The sequence below is a fragment of the Lycium ferocissimum genome, chromosome 7 (assembly GCF_029784015.1).
Source record: "Lycium ferocissimum isolate CSIRO_LF1 chromosome 7, AGI_CSIRO_Lferr_CH_V1, whole genome shotgun sequence".
Lineage (NCBI taxonomy): Eukaryota > Viridiplantae > Streptophyta > Magnoliopsida > Solanales > Solanaceae > Lycium > Lycium ferocissimum.
The window spans coordinates 34,981,085-35,006,255 of record NC_081348.1 but is presented as its reverse complement, the minus strand read 5'-3'; the positions used below and the strand labels follow the sequence as shown (position 1 = coordinate 35,006,255).

The following is a 25,171-nucleotide window of genomic DNA, read 5'->3' as shown; positions in this document are numbered from 1 at the left end:
TTACAAGTCTATCAAAAAAAATTAAGAAAATAAAGGTAACTTGCCTTTTATTTTTCTAATTTCCCTTCCTACTCCCACTTTCCATAGCTCGTTCAATCCACTAAGGCAGAAAAAGCAAATATAAAATTTTAAAAAATTCCGCAAACCTGCAAATTTATTGACCTTTTACACTATTTAATTCGCCCTCTTTGTTGACAAATAATGTTCACTATATCTAAAAATAGTGGGTTGGTAGTTAGTATTGAATGCCTTATTTTCAATGATACGTAGTACGATCTGCGCATTGTCTCTTCACCAACGACATTAATCCTTCAAGTACTCATCCTTTCTTTATTTCTATTCATTCAAGTTATATACACGTATAAACCTTCTTTACATTATTATCAGTATAATATAAATGTATTAGTTAGCTTTTTTACTAAGTTATAGGTAAATGCTCATCATAAAATTTACCTATATTAATCTAGAAGTGATATGATTGTGTAAATATCATTTTTACGTAGAACATAAACTAATTTTTATAATGATGACCCATAAGCCATAACTATGAGCCCGTTTGGATTGGCTTATAAGTTGTTTTTTTTTTTTTTGAGTATTTGGTACAGTTTAAAATCATTTTGTCTTAAAATAAGTCCAAAAAAATAATTCAAATTTCGTCAATTTAAAACTTTTACTTATCTAAAGTAGCTTTTTATAAGTTTAAAAACGAACATAAAGTTCAAAAAAAAATAAGTTAAGCTATCCCCAACTTATTTTTTTGGCTTATAGTTTTTTTTTTGCCCTCACCAAACAGGCTCTATGTCCCCCTGTCCCTTGTCTTACTTTCGAGGCAGTGGTCTGTGGACCTACGCTGCACTGCTAGACCAAACACAGCTAAGAATCCAAAGACCATCATCTTAGTTTTCTCTATAAAATGGGAGCTACTTCCTTAACTAAATACACACACTGTCATATATACAAAGAGTTGTTTTAGTGTCTTAATTAGTTTAACGTTTGTTTTTGCGAGGATATGTCTGGTCAGGGAAGAAGCAGTGCAATGACAATGAAAGTGGTATTCGTTCTGTGTATTGTGGTGCTAATTCAGACTGAGGTGGCTCTTGCTGCTGTGTATACCGTTGGGAATTCTCGTGGGTGGACTTTCAACTCTGTTGGTTGGCCTAAGGGCAAGCGCTTTAGGGCTGGTGATATTCTTGGTAAGCACCTGCTTTTTGAGTGTCTCAAGAAATATAGTATTAGTATCTTTTATATGGTTTTCTACGATTATCACTTTACGAGTTAACTTTTGATTTGAGTTAGACTTAATGTTTATTTTCACTTCACAAGTTAGCTTTTGAATGATTTAGTATGTGAGTTGTGAGTTTATCCAAATCTAACGACGTTGACTCATATACCTTTTATATATATATATATATATATATATTGAAAACCTCATTAAATATGAAGTACAAATAGTAGATTTTGAACACGGAAATCAATTTAGTTGGGATATTATTCCAAACTCAATTCCGTAAAGTTTAAATTTTGAATCCGCTTTTAATTTTTGATTATTTTATCCACGCTCCAAATATTTAGAGCAAAGATTTTTTTATTTTTTTTTTGTGAGGGGACTTCAATTTTAAGTTAAAAAGGGACAATGTTAGAGGGGAAGACACAAAATATACTACTCCTTCCCTATCAAAATAAGTGGTTTGTTTTCTTTTTAAGGTTGTCCCAAAATGTTGACTTGTTTTTAAATGTTATCCTAAAACATTTTAAGAACTACCAAAGTTGTATTTCATGGGAACCAGTTTTAATATTTTAAGTGTGATTTGACCCTCTGAGGGTAACTCGATCGATAGAACTATATTTTTCTTGAAATATCTACAACGTTAAATCGAAGGCATGATTCTACCTGCATGTCAGCTTATGTTTAACATTTTCGACATTAGTTTTGTAAGATCTCCACAAACTTCCTAAAAGCTACTCCTATTAGGTGGCTCGTATCTTTTTCTTATCTTAATAATCATGTTAAATTAACTTTGAACAAACCAAGGCAGAAGAAACATAAGTAATTCTCTTGTGCACCGACAATATAAAAAGTTTTTTGCACCATCAAATTAAAATGATTTGCAATAAAGAGTAATTGTTCATAGTAACTTTATATTTGGTAACTTAAATTAAGAAATTGCTGAAACAACATCTTATGACAAGTTAGATATAATACTGATAGTGCAAAATTATGTATACTTGCATACAAGAACAGATTCTTGTGGTCGTTACTTTTCTGTTTTCCATACACTGTTTTTTAGCTATCCATACAATGTGTATAAAGATGCTGAAGTAATTTAATATATATATATATATATATATATATATATATATATATATATATATAAATGTTGAAGTAAAGATTACTTTGATTGTTCTACAGTCACTTAAAAGATTTCACTTTCCCACTTGTGTAATGGCAGTGACATTAATAATAAGAATTCTTTGAGGTCTATTTGAGTGCTGTAACGTTAATGCGGTTGATGATAATTTCAACCGACCAGGAGGACTTCTGACCAAGAGGTGTTCATTAAGACATGATGTATAATTATATATAAAGCATTTATGTTGCAACCAATTCTGATTTTGTAGAAGATTTCGTGTCAGACACACTTATTTCACTCGCATGCCGGTGCATATAAATAGTAACATCAACTAGTGTCAAATTGGCCACTATATTTTTTTTATAGAACGGTGGAAACCGGATAAATTTATAAGCACCTCAATTATTTCACTTGATACCTTTTATCTTTCATTCTGTATCAGGTAGCTCTCAAATTATCAAGTGTTCCTTACTATCTCTATTGTGATTTGAAGAAATTACTTTATTGACCGCTAGAGTACTATATATAACTGTGTTTGTACGTGCTCGTGGTTTGTAGCATTCAACTATAAGTCAGGTGCACACAACGTTGTGGTAGTGAACAAAGATGGGTACAACAAATGCAGCACACCACGAGGTGCCAAAGTGTATAACAAAGGAGGTGACAAGGTTAAGCTAGCCAAGGGACAGAACTATTTCATCTGCAATTTTGCTGGTCACTGCCAATCTGGAATGAAGATTTCTGTCTTTGCTATGTGAAACTAATGAATCCTACATGATCATCTACTGTTGCTACAGTATTTACTTAAAGTCTACTAAACTTTCTATGATGTCAGCTATGTTGGTGTACTACTAGTCTACTACCATATGGGAAATAATGGATTGATATGAACTTTTGGTACTTCTATTGGAAATTTTTGTCTCGTGAATATATGAAGTATTAATTATTTATTTCTAGTGTCGGGGAATAAAGTTACTCGATACTTATACCGGTGGGAGATAGTGCAAAGTAAAGTTAGCAGAGGTGCGTGCAAACTAGTCCGGACATCACTGTTATTATAAAAAATAAAAATAGGAAGAACAATTTTTAATGGTAGCTTTAGTTCTTATCAAACAATTCTTAATGGTAGCTTTAGTTCTTATCCAATACGTTGTTCCTGCTGGAAACTTTAAAGTTCAAGTAATGATAATTATAATATTTTGGCCAAATGGCTCAAATTGTTGAACGATTAATTTCACGTGATATGCCTAAATTATTTAAGACAGAAACATTTTTTTTGCGCGGATTGCCCTTCTTTTGGGGTGGTCTTTAAATTTTGCCCCTCATAGTTGTGGTCTTTAAATTATGCCCCTCATATTGCTGGTCTTTAATTTTTGCCCTTCACATTACAACCCTGAGCGTTCATGCAGAAATCATGAGGTTTTGGGTTCGAACCCCGCTCAAGCATAAATTTAAAAAAAAAAAAAAAATTGCAAGGCAAGGTTTGGGTCGCGTGTATGCAGAACCCGGCATACACTTGTTATGGAATTACCAAAGTTATGCCGGACTCGGCATACTCATGCCTTATGGGCAGACTTGGCATAAGTATGCCAGGTCCGGCATAACTTTGGTAATTCCTTAACAAGTTTATGCCGGTGGGGGCATACTTATGGGCAAACTTTTAATGGATCGACAAACTTTTAGTTAAGCCTTAACTAAAAGTCTTTTCCTAGTTATGCCTTATGGGCCAGACTTTTAGTTAAGGCACAACTAAAAGTATGCCCCATAAGGCATAACTAAAAGTATGCCCTATAAGGCAGAACTTTTCTTTAAGGCATAACTAAAAATTTGCCTCATAAGACAAAGTCTATGTCTTAAGGAAAAATTATGCCTTATGGGGCAGACTTTTAGTTAAGGCCCATACTTTTAGTTATGCCTTAACTAAAAGTCTGCCCCATAAGGCATAACTAGGAAAAGACTTTTAGTTAACGCTTAACTAAATGTTTGCCCATTAAAAGTTTGCCCATATGTATGCAGGACCCGGCATAAACTTGTGAAGGAATTACCAAAGTTATGCGGACTAAGATACTTATGCCAAGTCCGCTCATAAGGCATAAGTATGCGGGTCCGCATAACTTTAGTAATTCCTTAACAAGTGTATGCCGGTGGGGGCATAGCGAAATTTAACTTTGTCTTGCGAATTTTTTTAAAAATTTTGACTGAGTGGGGGTTCGAACCTGGAACCCATGGGTTTTAGCCGAAGGGCAAAATTTAAAGATTTCAAATATGAGGGGCAAAATTTAAAGACCACCCTAAAAGAAGGGCAATTCTGCGAATTACCCACACAGAAAAAACAAATCATCTTTTTTGCGTGGATTGGCCTTGTTTGGGGGGTGTTCTTTAATTTTTGTCCCTCAAATTGCTGGTCTTTAATTTTTGACCTTCGCTTAAAAAGATGGCCGAAAATATCCGAAGTGTTAAGTTTGAACCCCCTGCTCAGAAAAATAAAAAAAAGGTATCGCAAAGCAAGGCTTTTGCTAAAAGTTTGACTTATGCGGCAGACTTTGCCTTAAGGCAAAGTTTACTGTACAAGGCAAAGTCTGCCGTCTCGGGCATATGTTCTATGTAACTTCACCCGAATTAGAAACCTATGTCTTGCGAAATTATTATTATTTTTTACTCTGCTGGGTTTCGAACCCATCACCTTAGGATATTTTTGGCCACCTTATTAAGCGAAGGACAAAAATTAAAGACCAGTGAATTAAGGGACAAAAATCAAAGATCAGTTCGTATGAGGGACAATCGTGCAAATTGCCCAAAAAAAAAAATCATTTTCTAGCTGAATCTTGCTATGTGAGACACTATTAAAAAACTGGCAAAAACCGAAGGAAAAAAAAAACTGACGAAAAAACCGACGGATTCCGTCGATTTTTTCAATAATTTTAATTATTTTTTTTAAGAAAACTGACGGACTGCGTCGGTTATTTTTTGCGCAAAAATGCGTGAAAAAACATAATTATTTTCTAAAATCCGTGGGTTTTTTATTTTTATTTTTTATTAAAAAACTGACGAACTCCGTCGGTTTTTAGAGCGAAAAAACAGTATAAATTAAATCAATGTAACTATATGAACAAAGAATATTAGTGGTCTAGTGGTAGAGCCCTTTAATGCCAAGGAACATACCCGAGTTCGATTCCAAGTTGCTACATTTCATTATTTTATTTTTAAAAAAAATAATGGAGTCCGTCGATTTTTAATTTTTTTTTTTTTTTTTTTTTTTTTTTTTTTAAAAAACCGACGCCATAGGTCGGTTTCGAAAAGCGCCTTAACATAAACCAACGGACCGTGTTGCATCGATTTTCTGTTGGTTTTCACTGAAAAATTGATGCAGTCCATCGGTTTTGGTCGTCGATTTTTGCCTTTTTTTTAGTAGTGAGATGGGCAATTTGCAGGAATGCCCTTATTTTGGTGTAGTCTTTAATTTTTATCCCTCAAATTGGTGGTCTTTAATTTTTGGCCTTCGCCTAATAGCATGAGGTTTGGGGTTCGAACTCCGTCTCAGTCAAAAAAAAAAATCGCAAGGCAAAGTTTTGTAGCAAAGTTAGGCCTGCAGGCAGAATTTTGGGCAAAAGTCTGTCTAAAAGCAGAATTTACCTTCAGACAATTTTTCACCTTAAAATTCTGCCTTAAAGCAGAGTTTTGAAGGCAAAATTCTGGGAAAAGTTACATAAATACAACTTTTTAAAATGGTAATTAAAAAGATTACAACTATTTTTAAAAAATTACACAAATACAGCTTATTCAAAATTTGAACTTTTAATTACATAAATACAACTTTTTACATTCCTAAAATATCAATATAGAGGTATATTTATATTAATGTATTTCATAAAATATATAGTATATCGATGCACTTATATGCTTAACTTAACTTATATAGTATATCAATGCATTTTGCCTAACTTATATTAATATAGTATATCGATGCACATATATGCATATATATAGTATATAGTTTATTATTTTTAATATAGTATATAATAATATAGTATATAGTATATTATGTTTAATATATATGGTATATGTATAGTTAATATTATTGCCTTCATCACATTATTAATTCTAATTATTAATGGTAGGTAGGAAAGGAGAATTTGTAGGGACAAATTAAGAAAAAAATATAACTTGTATAAATTTGTTACCGTATTTATACTAAATTGAATACTTAATATTATTGCCTTCATCATATTATTAATGATAGGTGGGAAAGCAGAATTTGTAGGGACAAATTAAGGAAAAATATAACCTGTATAAATTTTTTACCAGCAGAATTTGTAGGGACAAATTAAGGAAAAATATAACCTGTATAAATTTGTTACCATATTTATATAAAGGAAATAATATTAAGTATTCAATTTAGTATACATACGGTAACAAATTTATACAAGTTATATTTTTTTCTTAATTTGTCCCTTCAAATTCTTCTTTCCTACCTACCATTAATAATAGAATTAATAATGTGATGAAGGCAATAATATTAACTATACATATACCATATATATAAACATAGTATACTATATACTATATTAAAAATAATATATATATATATATATATATATATATATATATATATATATATATATATATATATATATGTGTGTGCATCGATATATTATATATTTTATGAAATACATTAACATAAATATACCTCTATATTGATATTTTAGGAATGTAAAAAGTTGTATTTATGTAATTAAAAAGTTCAAATTTTGAATAAATTGTATTTGTGTAATTTTTAAAAAATATTTGTAATCTTTTTAATTACCATTTTAAAAAATAGTATTTATGTGACTTTCCCTCAAGAATATGGTAGTAATGACTCATTGGGCTATAGACCGGAGTGACAAATACTTTTTGGAAGTTGACATAGATTGCTGCTCATCCAAAAAAAAGAAAAAAAAACCGTCATTTGCATAATATATACACGTAATAAATGTGCATATTATGTATATTGGTTAGTGAATATAAATACTCCATTGTTTTGTGGAGTTCACAAATATATAAATTCCCCAAAAAAAATTCCCGCGACAACTTCGCCTTTTCTTTTATTTTCATTTTCGAATAAAAAGCGACGAGCGTAATAAATAACACAGAAGTAATAAAATATATAAATCAATTATTCAAGAAAGTCTTTGTACAGATTTGACTTCAACTAAACAATTATATGAGGTCTTATCTGTAAATCGTTCATACTTGGAATTTTGAAAAAAGTATTTGATTTCATGAAATCTACATTAAACATCCAAAAAGAAGATTGTCAAAAATCTAGAGAAATGACACTATCATTAATTGTACACTCTAGCTAGTACCGCTATAAAAAGCCACAAAGTTGTAACAAAAAGCATTAAGCTAAGTTCAAGTCTTTGTATTACCCCTCTTAAAATACCACCCCCACTCTACTAAACAATTTCTATTAAGAGAGTAATTTGTTCAACAAAAAAATGTTAGGAAAACAAGTTTTTGCAATTTTTCTGGTCATTATTATGGTGTTATTTAGCATCCAAATAACTATTGCAACACATAGTTACGTTGTTGGAGATAGTCTTTGGTTGGACATTCGGTGTTAGTAGCTGGGCTAATGTGAGGAAATTCGATGCTGGCGATTTGCTTTGTATGAAACTAGTAGTACCATTATTATGCCTTTTTCTAATTTTTCAAATTTTTGTTTATCAATTTAAGGAGAAGAAATTTTCACCTTTTCAGATGTCAAAGTAATGTTGTTGTCAGGATCATTTTTTTAGTAGAACTTTATGTATTTAATACTTTATGACTTTGACAACTATTTTTACCTTTTGTAGTATTCAGATATCCTAAAGGCGTTCACAATGTGGTGATAGTGAGCAAGGCGAACTACGATAATTGTAATGTTATAGGAAAAATACTTAGTTCGGGCAATGACAGTGCAGTCCTTGGCAAGGGCCCAAACTACTTCATTTGTGGTCTTGGTGGTCATTGTAATGAGGGCCTAAAGATGAAAGCTACTGCTAGTTAAATAAATAATAAAATATTTGTCGCTTTCTTCCTGTCAGTTCTCTCTTCATTTCTATATTTGAAAGGAGGAAATCTAAGATTTAAGTGACAAATGAATAAATGATTAGATCATATTTTCAACATATAACATGAAGCCATATTTTATATTAGTAGTGATAAATGTATGTTTTCTCTGGAATTGTTAGAATGGCTTTATTTAGGCAAATCTTATTTGAAGTTGTTGAATAAAGATGTCACTTTGTAGACGAAGTTTTTCGCTAATTTGATTGCCTTACTTAAGCCACGTGAAAATAAACATGTGACAAATCGTACTTCAAATATCAATATATATGACGCTTGGATGAATTTGATTATCCATTAATTTGACTAAGAATGTTGTACTATTACTTGACATGGTAAAATTTAGAGAATATAAAAAATACGGAAAAGTTCAAATATGCTCTTAATGTTTTTTTCATTAATGAGAAGATACGCCCTTCTTTACCAATTTAGTTCATATACGTCCCTATTGTTCAATAGCCGGTCAAAATATACCCTTAATTGATGTCATTATCGCTATTAGCTGATTAATAAGTAAAAAAGGTCCAAATATTTCATTAAAATATGCGAAATTGAACAGATATGCCCTTCATTATTAGTTTAACATTTCCTTAAAAATGTACAAATTCAATATTTCTTTTCTACTCTTGTTTATGTAACAACCAAAGTCGAGCACCAATTGCTAAGTTTGAATGTAAATAGCTTAGCTTAAGTTAAATTTTTTATTTTTTGCATACTAACAATGTGAACAACATGTCAATGTAACAAACATTCATATTTTTGGTGATGAAAATTATAATTGAAAAATATAATTTTGTGTTCTTCAGTTTCCTGGGCTTTTTACAGTAAATTCACATGTTCTCTACATTACACTTGTGTCCTAAATTAAGGACGAGAAATTTCTATCGGGTTATCATAAAAATAAAAAGCAACAGAGATTGCATTAAAAGTTTAATATAGTGTCTAAATCTATAATTTGCTGGAACTACAACAATCCTCAAGAGTTGCTTTTCTCAGCCAAGCGACACTGTTATAAAAAAAATCAGCAGGATTGAAAGGGGACGATCAACCAATAAACTAATTCTTTTAACTTGGTTAAATTTGAGAATTCGATTGAGCATCATTCATGGGCAAGGCTCGAGACATAGGGTGTAAGTCTCATGAATTTACGAGGCGTAAGTCTCACTGATTTTTTAATTTTATAACTAAAAAATAATCTAAAATATGCTTTTCCAAGCATCTTTGGAATCTCACGCCAAAAGGAGATGATTAGAAGTTTATGAGGTGAAGAAATGTTATGAGATGCAGAAATGTTAAGGGGCTGATTAGAAGTCTATGAAATGAAGAAATGTTTTCGGATTTGAGATTCAGGAGGAGCTTTCGGGATAGGGTGATGGCATAATTCCAAAAGCCTAATTGCTTTACAATACATACATCCTTTATGACGATATAGACACGAGGTATGGAGTTCCATTAAAATTCTGTAAATAAATTCAAATAAATTGCCAATAATATAGAAAATATTATTGCAATTAATATTTGAGAAAGATAGCAACATTTGATTCGCACGGGCAGTGACTGTTCCATCTGATTCGCACGGGCTCCCACACTATCACCCTGTTCCTGTGGTACACAATTCTCATGGGTGAATATGGATATTGTGGGATACTAATATATATCAAATCCATAAACTTAGAGAAGAGGACCAGCTAATACACTGTCAGGTGAAAGGGATAAGAGAGGATTTTGAATGCTTGGTTACTATTATCTATGGCTTTAACACAGGGGAACTTAGGAAAACATTATGGCAATCACTCAGGGATATTGCACAGGGGATCTCAACACCATGGATGATAGCCGGTGATTTTAATGCCTTGCTATATGCACAGGATAGGTTATTGGGTAATCCAGTTCAATATGCTGAAATTAAGGACTTCTCCGGATGCATTACTGATTTGTTACTAAATGAACTACACTGGAGAGGAAACTACTATACATGGTCAAATAAACAACAAGGTGGGGACAGAATTTGTAGTAGACTGGATAGGGCATTTGGTAATCTTGAATGGATGATGAAATGGGGTCATGTCATGGTTGAATATGAGCTGCCCAATATTTCTGATCACTCACCTATGGTCATGGTTATACAAGCTACTCAGAACACTATTAAGATCCCTTTTAGGTTCTTTAATGTGTGGGCTGAACACAACCAATTTCTTGCCATCGTCGAAGCTACCTGGTGCAAGAAAACTAATGCCAACAAAATGCGGAACATTTGGGCAAAATTAAAAGATCTAAAGCCAAAACTGAAGCAGCTAAATAATGCGGAGTATCGCAATATTACGCAGAGATTGGATAAGGCAAGATTTGATCTGATCAACATACAAGGACAAATCCAACTATGTTACACAGATAGCCTCCAGAATCAGGAGAAAGCACTATTGCAAGAACTAGAGAAATGGTCCTTGATAGAGGAGAGTATAATGCGACAGAAATCTCGAGCAAGATGGATCAAGTTGGGAGACGCTAACACCAAGTACTTCTAAAGAAGATCGAAAGAGAGGACACAAAGGAAACAAATTTCTGAAATTACGTCTATCACTGGTGTACGCTTAGTAGAGCAAGAGGCTATCAAAAATGAAATTACTGGTTTTTATAGGAACCTTATGGGTACTTCAGCACTATCCTTACCAGCCATAAACATGCAAGTCATGAAGAGAGGACCGATCTTAAATCAGACCCAAAGACTGCGATTGATTACCGAGATCACTGACAAAGAAATCCTGGATAGTCTCAATGCTATTGGGGACGATAAAGCACCTGGAGTGGATGGGTATAATGCAGTGTTTTTTTAAAAAATCTTGGCCCATCATCAAAACCAAAGTCACAGAGGCAGTCAAGGAATTTTTTGCAACAGGGAAAATGCATAAACCTATCAACTGTGCACTTGTTACTCTTATCCCAAAAAATTCAAAACCTGCCACAATCAAGGAATATAGGCCAATTGCATGCTGCTCAGTACTGTACAAACTGATTGGAAAAGTAATTGCAAACAGACTACAAAAGATCATGCCTAGCATTATATGTGAGGCGCAGGCAGGCTTCATACCGGGTCGGAAGATAGGAGATAATATTATCCTTGCGCATGAGTTAATCAAAGGGTATAAAAGAAAGGCCATATCCCCAAGGTGTATGATTAAGATTGATCTACAGAAAACATATGATTCACTAGAATGGATTTACTTGAAACAAGTTATGCATGAAATTGGATTTCCTGATAAATTTATCCAATGGACCATGGAGTGTGTGCAAACAGTGAGTTATAGTATTCTTGTCAATGGCGAACCTACACAACCATTTGCGGTAGCTAGAGGTTTGCGACAAGGCGATCCAATGTCACCATTCCTATTTGCTATAGGAATGGAATATCTTAGTAGACTACTCTACGGATTGCCAGATGTTAAGTCATTTCGTTTTTATCCAAGATGTGCCAAGCTCAATATTAGCCACCTTTGTTTTGCTGACGACTTACTACTATTTTCCGAGGCGACTTAGCTTCGATCCATCGCTTTACACGAGTCCTTTCGAGTTTTCCTTATGTTCGGCCTTCAAGCAAACCTTGGCAAGAGTGCTGTGTACTTTGGTGGAGTATCAGTGATTGAACAGAATAAAATAATGCAACACTTAGGTTACTGCTATGGTGAGCTTCCTTTTAAATACCTAGGAGTTCCATTGGCAACTAAGAAAATTTCCCTCATCCAGTGGCAACCTTTGGTAGACAAGATCACATCCCGAATCTCGTCATGGACTGCCAAGAACTTGTCCTACGCAGGAAGGGCACAGCTGATTCAATCGGTCATTTTTGGTATCCAAGCATATTGGGCCCAACTCTTCACCATCCCAGCTAAGATTCTATACCTCATTGATGCCCATTGTCGAAGCTATCTATGGTCAGGCAGTGGCACAATCACAAAAAAAGCATTAGTTGCATGGGAATCAGTGTGCACTCCCAAATGTGTTAGAGGACTCAATCTCACTAATATCTTCTTGTGGAACAAAGCAGCTCTAATCAAAACTTTTACGGGACATAGCTCACAAACAAGATAGGCTGTGGATAAAGTGGCTTCATGTGTATTATATAAAGAACCAAAGGATCGAAGAGATGCAAGTGCCAAAACAAACTTGCTGGCTGATTCGGAAAATTTTTGAATGCAGAAATCGTTTCCAACAGTTGCAGCATATCAGAGGTGATAAAGGTATCATAAGACAAATTTATTACCAACTATTGATGCCTTTGCCTAGAGTTGCATGGAAAGGCCTGATGTATCATAATGCAGCAAGACCTAAAGCAAGATTTACAACTTGGCTGCTCATGCTAGGGAGGTTATCTACCACTGATAGATTGATAAGGTGGGGAGTACAAGTGGATCCTGAATGCTCTTTATGCCATCAACATGCCGAATCTAGAGAACACATATTTGTGCAATGTGCTTATGCAAAGCAAATCTGGACGAAGCTGGAACAATGGATGGGAATTCCACACTGCTCAGTTACCACATGGGAGCAACACATGACCCAGCTTCTGAGTAAATCACGAGGAAACACAAAACAAGCTCAAGTGTACAAACTGATATACTCAGAAACTGTGTATGGCATCTGGATGGAGAGAAACAATAGAATATTTGAGAAGAAATGTCGAGACTGGAGAAGTGTGGCACGAGAGATTGCATACGTTGGTTGTGTACGGGCCCCTAACAGGATTAGTGATATAGTAGCTAGTTTACACTTTTAGCCTGATTCTGTTGCTTTTTTTTTTTGCCTTCTTTCGGAATGGCAAGCTGTGTATAGCTATGCCTTGATATGTAAAGTCCTACTTTGGTGATTAATACAAAGCTTAGTTACCAAAAAAAAAAAAAAAGATAGCAACAAAAAAATGATTATAGCCTAGATAATTTGTAAAATGAAATCATCATCCACTTTATCATCAATCTTCACATTTATTAGTCCTTCTCACCCTCAATTAATATTTATACTGATTTTTATTTACATATTTCAAAAAAGGAGAAGGGTAAAAAATTTGAGAGCAATGACAAAAAATGGATAAAGTGGGTTCAGGAACATATGCTATGAAATCTCTATCTTATCAGCTCCAGACAAAATCATCTAAAACTATTTATAGCAATGCTATTATCTATGCGAGTTGCTTTCTTTATTTGTATATTTTTAGCAAAAATTACTAAAACATGATAGGGTCAAAATCATTTTCACCCACGAACTTTGCTTTAAAAATCAAACTCCACCCTCAACTTTGAACAATAGTCATTCTCCCCCATTTATCCTAATTAACTTGTTTGAATTCCTATTTTACCCTTATATTATCAACTTGTCTTTTTTCTTTTATTTCTTTAAAATCATGATGATATTTTTTACCTTCTTAATCTATGTAACAAATTTTCTATAAGAAAATAAATATTACTTTCAAGACAGAAAAAGAAAAATAAGAAATTCTAATTGAGTATATAACTTAACATTGTTCTATTATGAAATAAATTAGAACAATAAGGTTTTTTTTTTGTTTACGATAATCAAAACTCTAATATCGATATTTGTACAAGTAAAAATAATAGGTATTAATAACTTTATAAATATATTTCAATGCAGGTAATACAAATTAATTAATAAAAAGAGAGGTATATTCTATAACAAATTTCTAAAAGATTATCTATCTATAATTAAACGAATTTTAAATTATTATTTAAAAATTCTTCCATTAATGACAATCAAAAAAACTCGTTTATATATTGACAATAGAGAATACGATATCAGTGAAACTTATGTACTTTATGTGTGTGTATGTGTGTGCGCGCGCGCGCGGAGACACACTTTATGGATTTAATTCTTTTTATTATAGAACGATATTAAGTTATATACTCAATCATAAATATATTAAATATCAATCAGAAATAAAGTTTTATGTAAGTTCACATTATAAGTAGAATTATTCTTTTAGAATTTATAACAAAATCTGATGTTACTTTTTATGATTGATATTTAGGTAATATATATATATATATATATATATATATATATATATATATATATATATATATATATATATATATATATATTACATAGATGAGGGATCAAAAACGTCAAGGGTAAAATAGACAACGCATAGGATAAAAGGAGGAGAATGAGTATTGTTCATAGTTGAGGAGGGAGTTTTATTTTTAAAGCAAAGTTGGGGGGTGAAAATACATGATAACATAAAGTATAAATATTATTACATCAATCATAAAAATCATTATCTATAGCAGAAATTATACTTTTAAAACAATAAAAATTAAATTTAACGCTTGAGGCGTACATGTTTATGCCCGGGCTTACACTTTTGCACTCGAGACTTATTTTCCAAATTCTAGGGTGTACCCCCTATGGATCTATGCCTTTCATTTGTGCCTCGGAGCGTTTTTTACTTTTTGGTACGCCTCGCCTCGGGACTCATCCCAAAAACACCTTTGAAAATATTGGGTTTTATTAATGAAGGATATATCTACTCAATTTCCTATGCTTTAAAGGGCGTATTTGATCATTTTCACTTATTAATCAGCTAATTAAGGTTATTAGAGGCTCTAACTAAATTAATGACATATTTAGACAAATAGTATCACGTGTAAAATATATAATCAATATCAATCTGGACAATCTTTATGTTGATTTAACTCACTTTTACAGTTATGCGGGGTCTTAAATATGTGAGCCCAAAAGTCAAAATCTCCACCATGCAAGTAGATTTAATCTACTGTATATTGAATGCCAAAAAGAAGATTATCGATAAAATCTAGATATATGAACATCAGCATTAATTGCGCAACCTAGCTAGTGCCATTATTAAAAGCAAGAAAGTTGTAACTCAATGCATTCAGCTAAGTTCAAGTCCTTGAATTACATCTTTCTAAATTCCAGCCCCCCTCTCAACGATAGAAAAATGTCAGGAAAATTAGAAGGATCGGCAATTTTTTTGGTTATATTGATGGTGTTATTTATTACTAGTCAAATAGCAAATGCATCAACTGCTTACAACGTTGGAGATAGTGATGGTTGGACATTGGGTGTTAGCAACTGGCCTAATGGCAAGAATTTCAAAGCTGGTGATGTGCTTGGTATGAAATTAGTACCATTTTTGTGCCCTTTTTTCAATTTTTTAAAATTTTTTGTTATCAATTTAAGGAGAAGAAATTTTCATTTTTTAAGTTGTCAAAAGGAGTTTGTTGTCGGAATCTTATTTGTTTGAAATTAATTACTTATTTATTAAAACGAGATAGTTAGAACCTGTTTGGATATGATTTTTTCTTTTCTTTTAAAAAGAGTTTCAAAACATTGCTTGGTTATACGTTGGACTGATTTTTTGAAGAAAAAGAATTGAAGATGAGTTTCAAGTTTGAAAAGTCATTTTTACCATCTTTTCAAGTGAACTTTCTTTTTTACCCTTATCATTGAAGTTCTGCATTTTTCAAATTAAATGCGTGTCCAAACACAAATTCGATTTCCAAATTAAATACCATTTTACAAATATTATTTTTTTTTATTCAAATATTACATTTTTATGTTCAAACATCTACTTTCATATGTCAAAAAAGAGTGTAATTGTTTATGTCAAATTTAGCGGGAGTTTATGTAGTATTTAATACTTCATGACTTTAATAACTTTTTTTTTTTGGCAGTATTTAAATATCCTAAAGGTGTTCACAATGTGGTGATTGTGAACAAGGCGAACTACGATAATTGTAATGCTTCAGGAAAAACATTGACTTCTGGGAATGATAGAATAACCCTTAAAAAGGGAGATGCCTACTTTATTTGTGGTATTGCTGGTCATTGTGATGGTGGGCAAAAGATTGCAGTTACTGCTAATTAAACAAATAATATCGCTTTCTTCCAATCGTTTTGATCTATCTCTTCGTTTCTATATTTGAGAGGAAAAAATGTAACAAGTAACAAATGATTGGATCATATTTCGATCTTATAACATGAACTCGTGTTTTAATAGTGATGTTTAATTTGGTTATTGCAATACTTAAAGTTATAGTTAAATTAAATGCTTAGCCTTTTGTTATTGGGAAGATCTCTTCGTATTTTTAATTGAGAAAAGAATCGTCTGGCAACAATTTATATTAATCTCGTGGAAAAATTTCTCTTAGATACTAAAAGAAGAAGATTTCATCTTTTAGTATTGTTTCTTATTTGCTTTGATTTTACAACACCTTATCAGCACGAGAAAAATAAATATTTAGCCTTGGTATTGGGAAGATCTCTTCATACTTTCAATGGAGAAAAGAATCGTCTGGCAACAATTTATATTAATCTCATTGGAAAAATTCTCTTCGATATATGGTGAACTTAAGAACGTTTTGTGATTATTAAATGTATGTTCTCTCTTTTGGATTTTTTTTTTTCTTTTTTTGTAACCATGTGAATAGTACCATTAACAAACAAAAATTACACCTAATGAGCATACATGCTCACAACCACTTTCCAGGAAAGGTGTTGTACTAGATGAGCCTCCAGCAAAAAACCAGACTAATTACAATCTGTGCAAAATCGAAATAACCAATCTAAATACATAGAAACCTATTTATGAAAAGTTCTACGCATGTATGCCTTCTTTGATGTATTCAGCAACGTAACTCTATTCTCTGTACAATTTCTTCTTAATCTGTGTAATTATCTCTGATCTTTGTATAGCTTTCCCTTTGAAGATCTTGTTGCTTCGGGCTCTCCATATATGATATACCATTGCTGCCCATATTGTATTTTTCATGTAGTTTTCAAATATATCTTCCAATCTTCAACTTTATTTTCTTCAGTAATTATGCCACGTCCCCCACCTGTATATATGTATTTGTCCAGAGCAGCATCTCAGTTCTAACTTCAGAGAACCATTTCATTAGCTTGGAAAATATCATAGGAGAGCTGGATAAATTTGATTCAGCCACAATTTGACTAAGAGTTTGTGATCATCCACAGTCATCTTCAGTTTGAGCTGTTATAAAATAAAAAGTGACAAGCTTGACCGTTAACTAATTCATTTTTGGTAGCCTAATGGTTTCCTCGTTTGTAGTGCGACAAGCATTACTAATTTCTCTCTTTGATTTTTCCGTATTGTATAATTACTTTTCTGATTTATAGGGTGATTGATGATCACGATGAAATAATAGGAGGAGCTATGTGAAGAAAAGAAGTTGTAACTTTCTAAGATTGATTGGAAAAGAAAGAGAAGGGTCAAAACAAGAGATGTGACCCTCCAATAATAGAATTAAGGAGGAATCAAGAAAAAGGTATTTTCTTTTTAAAAAAAAGGTATTTTAGTTCCTTGAGATCAATCATAAATGTTGTCTATTCTTCTAGATAATTAATTAAGTACATCATAAGAAGATACTTCTCTGTGTCAAAATAAGTGTCGATTTAGTAAAAAAAAAAAAATCCCAAAAATAATGTCGTTGTAGCAAAAAAAAAAAAATTCCCAAAATAAGCGTTAGTAATTCAAGACAAAAAATAGTAATTGTTTCCAATTATACCCTTATATTAAAGAGCTATTTCTTCTTAATATTGCTCAATTCTAGAGAAACATCTAATATATGACCAACATTTTAAGACCGGGTTGTCGGATTTTTTCACCAAAAATTGATATTTTAAAATTTATACACCAAACCAAACCAATAAAATTCGGGTTTTTCAATGTAGTTTTCAAATATATAGATTTTTTTCATAAAATAGCTTGATAAAAAATATAACTTTTACTTCAAATATTTCTTTAGTCCTAGTAAGGTACAACTATATAATTAAGGTGCTTTTCATTAAGAAAATAACACAAAATGCTCAGAAATTTGACATAGTATAAAATATTTAACAAAAGCTAATAAAATCGGTTAAAATAAATATTGCTAATTAACAAATAAAGAAAATGACCATAATCTAAAAATATTAAGTCATTTTTAAAATAAGTACGACAAATAAGTATTAATTCGTGACAGAGAAAAAAAACTTAAGTTATGTATTTTCTCTCTTTGATTTTTCGTTTTGTATATTCACTTTTCTGATTTATAATGGTAAATTGAATGATCTTTTGTTGAAATAATAGGAGTTGGCTATGTGAAGAAACTTTATTGTAAATTTCTAGGATTGATTGGATAAAAAGACAGAGACGGTCAAAAAAAGGAGGTGTGAATAATATGATAATAGATAAAAAATCAAGAAAAAAGTATTTTATTTATAAGATCAATCATAAACGTTGTCTATTTTCTAGATAAATATTTAAAAAATTGAATAAGAAAATCGGGTTGGTTTGGTTCAAAATAAGTTTTTTAGTTAAAAAAAAAAAAAACCAATTCAAGAAAAAAAAATTTTTTTTTTCCAACCATACGGGTTTTTATATTAAAGAACTATTTCTTCTTAATAGTACTCAATTCTCGAGAAACATCTAATATATAGGGGTTATAACTTAGTAAACTATATCTTGTATTTATTATTTTTCTTAATGAGCGTGAAATGAGCTAAAACGACACTTAATTTGAGCCGGAGGGAGCACATGTCATTCTATGTTTTGAGAAATACATTATATTACTTGATCTTTTGTACAAAATAAATAATAATTTAAAGATAAGAGTTAGAGGCTATTCAGAATTTCAGTCACATGTTTGTTAGTAAAATTTAGTTTTACTCAAAATAATTATGCTAGTTTTTTCATTCAAGTAGTACACAAGCAAACACATCTACACGGATTATGGACCATGAAATAAAACATTGTCTATTATTGGTGTTCCAAAGTACAACTATTAGCTAGAATGAAGTAATATTAAAAGATTATGGTAAGTGTAGCTAGTTGAAGTAAATTATTTGGTGGTGACAGCGGCCTTGACACCATTAGCACAGTGTTGTCCGATGCTACAAATGAAGTATGTTGTTCCTTGTGCAAGTGTTATTTTGTCGTCTCCTGAACTGAAAACTTGTCCTCCAGTACCATCACAAGAGTCAAACCCTGCCTTGCTCACTTGCACAACATTGTGGATCCCAGTTGGGTATTTAAACTCTGTGTATAAGGGGGAGGGGGGTGTATAAATTAAAGATACACACACGTTAGTTTTCGTCATCATCTCATGTAAACTCGATCAAGTTAATAAATTCATGTTTGTTCTTTTTTCCTTATTATGTTAATGATCTCACGATTCGAAATGAGTACTAATGAACCATTTTATCATTAATTTGAAGAAAAAAAACTCCTATAAATATGATCAAGAAATAAAAATAAATAAGGAAAATGATGTGAACCGATGCATTTTTTCATGATTATTTTGAATCAAAATATTATTTATGAATCCTTACCAATGACGTCGCCAACCTTGAAAATCTTGTCATTAGGCCAGTCATTCATGCTGAAACCCCAACCATTAGTGCCACCGGCGGGAAATGTATCTGCATTTGAGATGCTAGTTTGAAGTAAGATGCACAACATCATAGCTAGAGCAAAAATGGTGACTTTGTTTCCTCCGGGCATTTTGAGAATGGATATTACCTAGATATGCAAAAGAGATTAGAATGGAGGCTCTTGGTGTTGTTGTGCCAATTGAGTAAGAATTTAGACCATTATATAGGAAACTTCTTGTACAATTGAACTCAATGTTCACTGGATTTGAGAAAAAAATTAACTATCTTCCAAAATCATAAATCTAGGAAACTTTTATAGTAAAAAACTTAAATAATCTTCATTTTTATAGTGACCCACTAACATTTTACAAAGAAAAGGAAAAAAAGTTGATAAAGTTTCTATAAAAGCAAAAGTGACTAAATATCACCAAGGGAAAAAATTGAGATAGTTTCTAAAATTGCAGAAGTGACAAAGATATCATTTGCATTTTAATGGTAAATGCAAATCTATTGAAGTGACATAATTCATATTGATGTTTGCATAGTTTTACAATTTTAAGAGAAAATAGATAATGTTTTTTCAAAGAAGTCCGCTTACACTCACCATGATCTTTCTATCAATAACTAATCAGTCTCTTTGCTCAAATAGTTTCTTTAATTTTTTTCTATTTCTGTCGCAAGAAGTGTTGTTGAGCACAATTTGGGGTGTAAATATAGCGTTTTGATGTCACAACTTCATGTCAATAGTAAATATATTGTGTATAATCAAATTAAAATACTATGCATTGATAGCGTATGAAATATCTATATTATCGATATAGTTTAACATATAATGGGAAGTTTAGTTAACTACCATATTAACAAGTTTTTTTATTTTTGGTTGAAAAGATAGTAATACTATTATAATTAATATGCATCATAATAAATATAGCGGTTCTTGCACACTAGTGGTTTGTCTAGTAAAAATAATTTTTAATTTGTCTACCTTTAACTTATAGTGACCTTATTGTATAATCTTTTTATTGTTATCAGGCATAGAAATTGTAGTCATACAAAAACTTTATATAATTTCACACAAGCATTTTCATCTTCCTATCATATTTTGATTTACAATGGTTAACGTCGTATGAACTTAAGAATAGTAAAACAACTTAGTTAAGAATTTTTTGTGCCAAGCCTATAACTTAGGTCTAAAGTGAACTGACAATTCTTTTGCTTAAAAACATCGTGCGTTTTAAACTTATAAGGATGTATGAAAATTTTTTCATGAAAAACATTTCCCTGGAAAATGTTTTATTGGAAAATAAATGAATATCTTATTTATTTTTTGTGTTTATTTATTAAGTAAGCAAAAATTAATGTTTCCAAAAGCATTTATATACAATTTGAGCAGACACTATGGAGGGTGGTGATGGGGGTAAGGGTTTGGTGGGAGTGGGGGCTTGGTGTGATGCTGGTGGTGGCGAGGAATGTCACTTATGAAACTTGTTTTTCCTATTTTTATGAAGGAAGTCATTTTCTCATTTTTAAGTAACTTAATTGTTTTCCTAAAAATTGACCAAACAATTATGAGAAAATTGAAAAATATTTCTAAAAAAAAATTCCTCAATACCAAACACACCCTAATGTAAAACGTTTTACCTCAAGAAAGGAATTAAACCATTAATGCTTAAGGTTATCCGTAATCACCTTCTACTATACCATTATATAACCACATCTCAATTAGAATATGATTAGTGAAGCAATTTCTTTTAAGCATCGTATATAAAAGTCTCATAAAATGTTTTCTTAGCAACTAGAATAATAGAGTAACTTTGAACATTATATATGAAGTTGAAAGAAAAAGATAATACAAATATTTAGCTTATTAATTAGTCAAATGCCCGAAGGAGGGCTTCTGCCACTAGAGACTGTGAGAAGACATGAAAAAGAGTTGGGGAATGAAAGAGAGTTTGCAAAGCAGCTGGCGTCTCTTGCAGATTTGTATGTAAATACTTACCTGTATCACATGTTTGAACTAAATCATATGTAACATATTAACCATGGTTAAGTGGAAAATATTTATGTGCAAACATATGTCTTGCGTCTATTGGCATGATATAAAAACCAAATACGCTGAATGTTTTTACTTATTACTTTATAACGACGAATTTTCTGCTTGACTTGATAGTCTTACTTAAGCCAAGATACTAATCAAGATAACCATGTGATAAATCATATTTCATTGGCCAGCCAAATATCAATAGAACGCCCGGACGATTGTTGTGTTACTCGACAAGGACAACAATTTGAGCCTTTATAAAATAATAGAAAGGTGGACATTAGGCTTGATCTAACTGATTCATTTTTAGGCAAAAGTGCAAATATACCCCTCAACTTTGCAATTTAGAATAGATATACCTCTCGTTACAAAAGTGATGTATGTATACCCCTGCCGTTACAAAATAGTGCAAATATGCCTTTTTAGGTTATTTTTTAATTAAAAAATATGTCACGTGACTTTTAAAAAAGTCTACCTATTTTTTTTTTAGTAGACATATATTTTTAAAGCCATGGTAATTTTTTTTTCTGGTGTGTCTGGTATGGTTCGTTTAAAAAAATATCTCTGTGACTTTAAAAAAAAAAATCATTCTACCAATTTTTCTAACGAACCAGACCCGAACCATTGAAAAAAAAAATACTATATGGCTTTAGAATAGTATGTCTACTAAAAAAAATGGGTAGACTTTTTCTTAAAGTCATTTGGCATTTTCTTAATGAAGAAATAACCTAAATAATTTTTTTTTTTAAAAAAACCTCATCAGCGAAAAGGGTATATTTGCACCATTTTGTAATGGCAGGGTGTGTTTGCACCATTTTGTAATGGCAGTGGTATATATACACCACTTTTATAATGAGGGATATATCTGCTCTAAATCGCAAAATTGAGGGCATATTTGCACCTTTTCCCTTCATTTTTTGTAGCCTAATTGTTTCTCGTTTGTAGTGGGACAGGCATTACCAGTTTCTGTCTTCACTTTTTCCCTTTTGTATTGTTACTTCTGAATTTATAGGGTGATTGACAACAGCGATAAAATAATATAGGAGAAGCTCTCAGTTATGTTTAGAAAAGAAAAATTGATTGTAAAAGAAAGAGAAGGGTAAAAAATGAGGCGTGACCCTCCAATAATAGAATTAAGGAGGAATCAAGAAAAAATCTTTTAGTTCCTGGAGATCAAGCATAAATGTTGTCTCTTCTTCTAGACAATTAATTAAATAAATGATAAGAAGACATGTCATTCTATGTTTCAAGAAATACATTATATTACTTGATCTTTTGTACAAAATAAATAATAATTTAAAGATAAGAGTTAGAGGATATTCAGAATTTCAGTCACATGTTCGTTAGTAAAATTTAGTTTTACTCAAAATAATTATGCTAAGTTTTTTCATTCAAGTAGTACACAAGCAAACACATCTATATGGATTATGGACCATGAAACAAAACATTGTACATTATTGGTGTTCCAAAGTACAACTATTAGCTAGAATGAAGTAAGACTAAAAGATTATGGTAAGTGTAGCTAGTTGAAGTAAATTATTTGGCGGTGATAGATGTCTTGACACCATTAGCACAATGTTGTCCGATGCTACAAATGAAGAACGTTGTTCCTTGTGCAAGTGTTACTTTGTCGTCTCCTGAACTAAAAACTTGTCCTCCAGTACCATCACAAGAGTCAAACCCTGCCTTGCTCACTTGCACAACATTGTGGATCCCAGCTAGGTATTTAAACTCTGTGTACAAGCAGGGGGTGGGGGGGGGGGGTGTATAAGTTAAAGATACACACACGTTAGTTTTCATCATCACCTCATGTAAACTCGATCAAGTTAATAAATTCGTGTTTGTTCTTTTTTCCTTATTATGTTAATCTCACGATTCGAAATGAGTACTAATGAACCATTCTATCATTAATTTGAAGAAAAAAATCCTGTCAATATGAAGAAAAAAAAAAAAATAAGGAAAATGATGTGAATCGATGCATTTTTTCATGATTATTTTGAATCAAAATATTATTTATGAATCCTTACCAATGACATCGCCAACCTTGAAAGTCTTGCCATTAGGCCAATCATACATACTGAAACCCCAACCATTAGCGCCACCAGCGGAAAATGTATCTGCATTTGAGATGCTAGTTTGAAGTAAGATGCACAACATCATAGCTAGAGCAAAAATGGTGACCTTGTTTCCTCCAAACATTTTGAAAATGCATATTAACTAGATATGCAAAAGAGATTAGAATGAAGGCTCTTAGTGTTGTTGGGCCAATTGAGTATGAATTCAGACCATTATATAGGAAACTTCTTGTACAATTGAACTCCCTATTCACTGGATTTGAGAGAAATTAACAATCTTCCAAAAACATAAATCTAGGAAGCTTTTATAGTAAAAAAAACTTAAATAATCTTCATTTTTATAGTGACTCACTAACATTTTACAAAGAAAAAGGAAAAAAGTTGATAAAGTTTCTAGAAAAGCAAAAGTGACTAAATATCACAAAGGGGAAAATATTGAGATAGTTTCTAAAAATGCAGAAGTGACAAAGATATCATTTGCATTTTAAGGGTAAATGCCAATCTTTAACTATTGAAGCGAAATAATTCATATTGATGTTGAAGTTTTATACATCTTATATATATATATAAAAGCAGGACAAAGGCCCGGTGACGTGGCACTCTTTAGAGCTAAGAAACCTATTTATCTTTTTCCTCCTTTTTTTGATTTTTTCCCTTTGTTTAAATACAAATTAAAATCTGTTACGTAAAAGCCAATAGGACATGCATCGTTTCGGGAAATAGAGAAAACGCATCATGCCGTTAAAAAAAAATAAAACACATCGTTTACTTTATTGCAGAAATCTCCATTTCTAACTAAACCAATCATTCCGGAACAACAATCGGTAATCATAACCTTTCAGTTTCTAACTGAGCATCTTCTATATATAGTAAAAGAAGTCATCTCTCTACATGATAAAATGGTACGCAATTACAAGTATCGACCGTTGAAGCTTTAATACATTAAAAAGAGTTATGAACTTCCCGTGCTCATTTTCACTGCCAAAAAAATTTGTGTTACCAATCAAGTAATATAATATTAAGTTAAGTTTTTGTGCGGGGATCGATGTAATATTGTGCAATGACAAGTTATCTTCGAGTGGACATTCTTTTTGCGATCCTTATGTGTTAAAACATCGGTATTCTCTTCTTTTCGTTTACTTAAATTTTATCTATCCTTACCAGTTTTTAATACATTTAATGTTTATTAACATAATGATCCAATATTCTCA

General features: G+C 31.7%; 4 protein-coding genes and 1 pseudogene across 4 annotated transcripts; 4 read left to right on the top strand and 1 right to left on the bottom strand.

The window, feature by feature from the left end:
- Positions 1–920: 920 nt before the first annotated feature.
- Positions 921–3,264, top strand: LOC132064616 (basic blue protein-like). Its single transcript, XM_059457656.1, has 2 exons — positions 921–1,193; positions 2,910–3,264. Exons 1-2 carry the CDS (start codon positions 1,010–1,012, stop codon positions 3,107–3,109), a joined length of 384 nt encoding a protein of 127 aa, XP_059313639.1. The 5' UTR covers positions 921–1,009; the 3' UTR covers positions 3,110–3,264.
- A 4,475-nt stretch (positions 3,265–7,739) lies between these two features.
- On the top strand, positions 7,740–8,413 carry LOC132062757 (basic blue protein-like; annotated as a pseudogene).
- A 1,648-nt stretch (positions 8,414–10,061) lies between these two features.
- On the top strand, positions 10,062–11,275 carry LOC132062160 (uncharacterized). Its single transcript, XM_059454790.1, has 3 exons — positions 10,062–10,065; positions 10,206–10,956; positions 11,080–11,275. Exons 1-3 carry the CDS (start codon positions 10,062–10,064, stop codon positions 11,273–11,275), a joined length of 951 nt encoding a protein of 316 aa, XP_059310773.1.
- A 4,065-nt stretch (positions 11,276–15,340) lies between these two features.
- LOC132062756 (basic blue protein-like) lies at positions 15,341–16,494 on the top strand. The gene is made up of 2 exons (XM_059455260.1): positions 15,341–15,583; positions 16,145–16,494. Exons 1-2 carry the CDS (start codon positions 15,409–15,411, stop codon positions 16,336–16,338), a joined length of 369 nt encoding a protein of 122 aa, XP_059311243.1. The 5' UTR covers positions 15,341–15,408; the 3' UTR covers positions 16,339–16,494.
- A 2,564-nt stretch (positions 16,495–19,058) lies between these two features.
- Positions 19,059–20,015, bottom strand: LOC132062755 (basic blue protein-like). Its single transcript, XM_059455259.1, has 2 exons — positions 19,803–20,015; positions 19,059–19,509 (listed from the first exon to the last, which is right to left on the bottom strand). Exons 1-2 carry the CDS (start codon positions 19,972–19,974, stop codon positions 19,313–19,315), a joined length of 369 nt encoding a protein of 122 aa, XP_059311242.1. The 5' UTR covers positions 19,975–20,015; the 3' UTR covers positions 19,059–19,312.
- Positions 20,016–25,171: the final 5,156 nt, after the last annotated feature.

Excerpts from the sequence above, each read along its gene's own strand:
- LOC132064616 (XM_059457656.1), top strand. The coding sequence starts at position 1,010 with ATGTCTGGTCAGGGAAGAAGCAGTGCAATGACAATGAAAGTGGTATTC. Across the intron at positions 1,194-2,909 it reads TAGGGCTGGTGATATTCTTG|CATTCAACTATAAGTCAGGT; the intron begins GTAAGCACCTGC and ends CGTGGTTTGTAG.
- LOC132062160 (XM_059454790.1), top strand. Across the intron at positions 10,957-11,079 it reads TTGGGAGACGCTAACACCAA|GAACCTTATGGGTACTTCAG; the intron begins GTACTTCTAAAG and ends TGGTTTTTATAG.
- LOC132062756 (XM_059455260.1), top strand. The coding sequence starts at position 15,409 with ATGTCAGGAAAATTAGAAGGATCGGCAATTTTTTTGGTTATATTGATG. Across the intron at positions 15,584-16,144 it reads CAAAGCTGGTGATGTGCTTG|TATTTAAATATCCTAAAGGT; the intron begins GTATGAAATTAG and ends TTTTTTTGGCAG.
- LOC132062755 (XM_059455259.1), bottom strand. The coding sequence starts at position 19,974 with ATGCCCGGAGGAAACAAAGTCACCATTTTTGCTCTAGCTATGATGTTG. Across the intron at positions 19,510-19,802 it reads CAAGGTTGGCGACGTCATTG|AGTTTAAATACCCAACTGGG; the intron begins GTAAGGATTCAT and ends CCTTATACACAG.